The following is a 2901-nucleotide window of genomic DNA, read 5'->3' on the forward strand; positions in this document are numbered from 1 at the left end:
TCGGTAGTAAAACAGGCAATTGAGCAGGAATCGGAAACAGCAGCAAGGAATCGATTCTTGGAATCGATTCTTTCGATTCCCAAACCAGGAATTGGAATCAACTCCAAAAAATATTGTGTCGAACAGCCCTACACTGTGGCCCTACATGTCAGAGCAAAGTTTTCCAACGAGGTTAAAACAACGTCAGCCAACGTGACCGGTAAGGAACTGGACACGCCCTAACAACTTAGATGGACCAATGTAAACAGTCGACCTTTGTTAGAGCAACATTGATAACCAATCACAATGTTTTTTATTCTTTTTATTTGCATATGTCCAATAAGGATTAGTGTACCGAAACTGCTTTCGTTTCTGTTCTCGGGAAAATTAAATCTAATGTCACGCCGCGCAAACGTCAGATACCCGGTGACAGTTGAAGAGAGACCAAGTTAAACTTGTGGATTTACTCCTTGTGGAAAGCTATTACAGTTCGTTCTGGATTTTACGTGCAACATGACTTTTGAAGAACTAAGTGGAAATTACTCGATTGAAAGGTAAATTCGTATTTTATTTTATCGAAAATTATTATAATTATTATAGGGATTTGCCTAGATGTATATTGTCCTCATACAAAATAACTGTCAAAGGGAAGATATTAGATGTATAGTCACAATATAAAAAAAGGTTGTTCAATTATTTTACTGACATTTGTAAACTAATGAAATGATGTCAGCGGCAGAGCTCGCTCACGAGACTCAGATCTCTCACGAGACTTTTATGACTTGCATCGAGCAGCAGCAGAACTTAGTATATTTATTTGTTGTCTTTACTTTTATCTTCTTATAATTTATTCGGCAAGTTAGTCATGTTTTAACTAGCAGTTTAAAAAGACTGCTATTCTCTTATCATTGTTTTACATGATCCACAGCCATTCAAACTAGATGCACGCGCTGTTGCCATGTAACTGTTACATAGATGTTCTCTTGTTTGATGAAGAACTAAAGATAACATATCCGTATTTGGGCTTTTACAGGATGGATTCAGTATCTAAAGCCGTAGAGGAGGTCCTGCGCTCCGCATTACTGCAGGGCTGTATAACAGTTGGGGTCTACGAGGCTGCAAAGTCACTCAATGTGTACGTTTCGTATTTCTGACAACTTTTCTACAGTTTCAAAAGTCACAGTCGTAGTCACACCGAATGCTTCATGAACTAAACTGAATTTTATCTGTTCCATTCAGGGATCCTGATAACGTGGTGTTATGCATCCTGGCCACCGATGATGATGATGATGTAAAGGATGTTGCTCTTCAGATTCACTTCACTCTCATTCAGGCTTTCTGCTGCGAGAATGACATCAACATCCTGCGGGTGAACAACACGCGCCGCCTCGCGCACATACTCGGGGGCGCGGGCAAGCACGGAAGCGAGCAAATGGATCTTCACTGCATCCTGGTCACTGTGAGTGCTCCGTAGTTGCATAAATATGTTGTATGTGTCAAGACTTCATTACGTGTGTGTTTAGAAATTTTAATAGGAAGCAAAAGTTTAAATAGGTCTGTAAAACACCCCGTGAGTGTCTCGTGGTAGAAACTTGCCAAGACATGCCCAGGTGTAACTGCCACTGTCAGGCATCCACATCACCCTGTTCTGTAATTCGTATGCAAATACAGGTGTTTCTAAGCTAAATTTACCTATTTGGGATCAATTGAACAATCTGGTATTGTATTATAACTGAAAAGGTTTTTATGTATTTTGTAAACATTTGCATATTTCTAAAATCCAAATTTGTAGTCAGATCAGATGAGTGTTAAGAGTCTTCGCAAAAGCACACGTTCAGTAAGCTGTTTAATCTACTCCAAACAAATTTGAATGTCATCTTTTGACATTCACAGGTTCCACGTGCATCCGCATGGAAAAACCCAGCTCTGGGAAAAGTGAACCGCTTCTGCAGAGAGTGTCGCTGTACGGATCAATGGGTGCCCTGTATTAACCTTCCTGAACGATGAAGATGACTCAAACCAAGAGAGGAGAATATGGATCAATAAAAAGATCATAAAAGCTAAAAACATGGTCACAGAAAGGACTGACAGTCGACACCTGTGGAGCGAGGGACTAACCTTCAGAATGATGTGGAGGTGGAACACGTTTTTGCTATCTGAGATGATTCAGCAGTTTGTGGGACATTTTGAGGATGTCAGCTGAAGCTAATTGTGAATGGAAGTGAGCGCATACGTATCTTGTGAGATTTATTGGTGGGGTGTCATAAAGCACATCGGTTATTTACAGGATGAAACATTGTTAACAAATCTTTGCTTGTTTGGAAACCTGCTGCCTACTATCCTTTGTATCACTGCCATCATTTTGAATAGTACATTATCATTACAGGTTTGTTAATGTTGGAAAGGAAACTACTATTAAAGGGATTTGTTTCTAAACCACTGAGATGAAAACTTCACAGTATCCTGTGAAAACCGTTTTTTATACTATAAGTTAATTGTTCTTCCGTGGTCTTTAAATTATTGCTATTATATTTAAAAAAAACTATTTATGTGAAAACTTTTTATACTATAATATACAAATGCCACGGATGTATGGCGTGTTGTAATAAAATTTCTTTGAACATGAGACGGTAACCAAGTGGAGTTATTCTTTTGGAGCATTCTAGAAAAGCGAGAGGAAGACTAAGAGAATTGACCAGGCAAGGCTACACAACCCTCGCTCATTACAGATCACTGAGGTCACTCGGGACTCAGTGGCCTTCGTGACTCTATATTACAAATAGACAAAAGCCATCCAAGCTTTTCTTTGTTCTGCTTTAGGTAGCATGACCACGGGGTCTATTCATCATAGCGGGTTTCTTTTACAGCTGAAAAAAATTGCACAGGTTTGACTTGCTGTACTGATTGCATAAGAAACATTAT

General features: G+C 39.2%; 1 protein-coding gene across 1 annotated transcript; it reads left to right on the forward strand.

The window, feature by feature from the left end:
* The first annotated feature begins 317 nt into the window (after nt 1–317).
* Nucleotides 318–2605, forward strand: gadd45aa (growth arrest and DNA-damage-inducible, alpha, a). Its single transcript, XM_057334203.1, has 4 exons — nt 318–533; nt 1013–1114; nt 1219–1438; nt 1873–2605. The coding sequence occupies exons 1-4, from the start codon at nt 493–495 to the stop codon at nt 1984–1986; spliced, it is 477 nt and encodes a 158-aa protein (XP_057190186.1). The 5' UTR covers nt 318–492; the 3' UTR covers nt 1987–2605.
* Nucleotides 2606–2901: the final 296 nt, after the last annotated feature.

The sequence above is a fragment of the Triplophysa rosa genome, linkage group LG5, assembly GCF_024868665.1.
Source record: "Triplophysa rosa linkage group LG5, Trosa_1v2, whole genome shotgun sequence".
Taxonomy (NCBI): Eukaryota; Metazoa; Chordata; class Actinopteri; order Cypriniformes; family Nemacheilidae; genus Triplophysa; species Triplophysa rosa.

Excerpts from the sequence above, each read along its gene's own strand:
- gadd45aa (XM_057334203.1), top strand. The coding sequence starts at position 493 with ATGACTTTTGAAGAACTAAGTGGAAATTACTCGATTGAAAG. Across the intron at positions 534-1,012 it reads GGAAATTACTCGATTGAAAG|GATGGATTCAGTATCTAAAG; the intron begins GTAAATTCGTAT and ends GGGCTTTTACAG. Across the intron at positions 1,439-1,872 it reads TTCACTGCATCCTGGTCACT|GTTCCACGTGCATCCGCATG; the intron begins GTGAGTGCTCCG and ends TGACATTCACAG.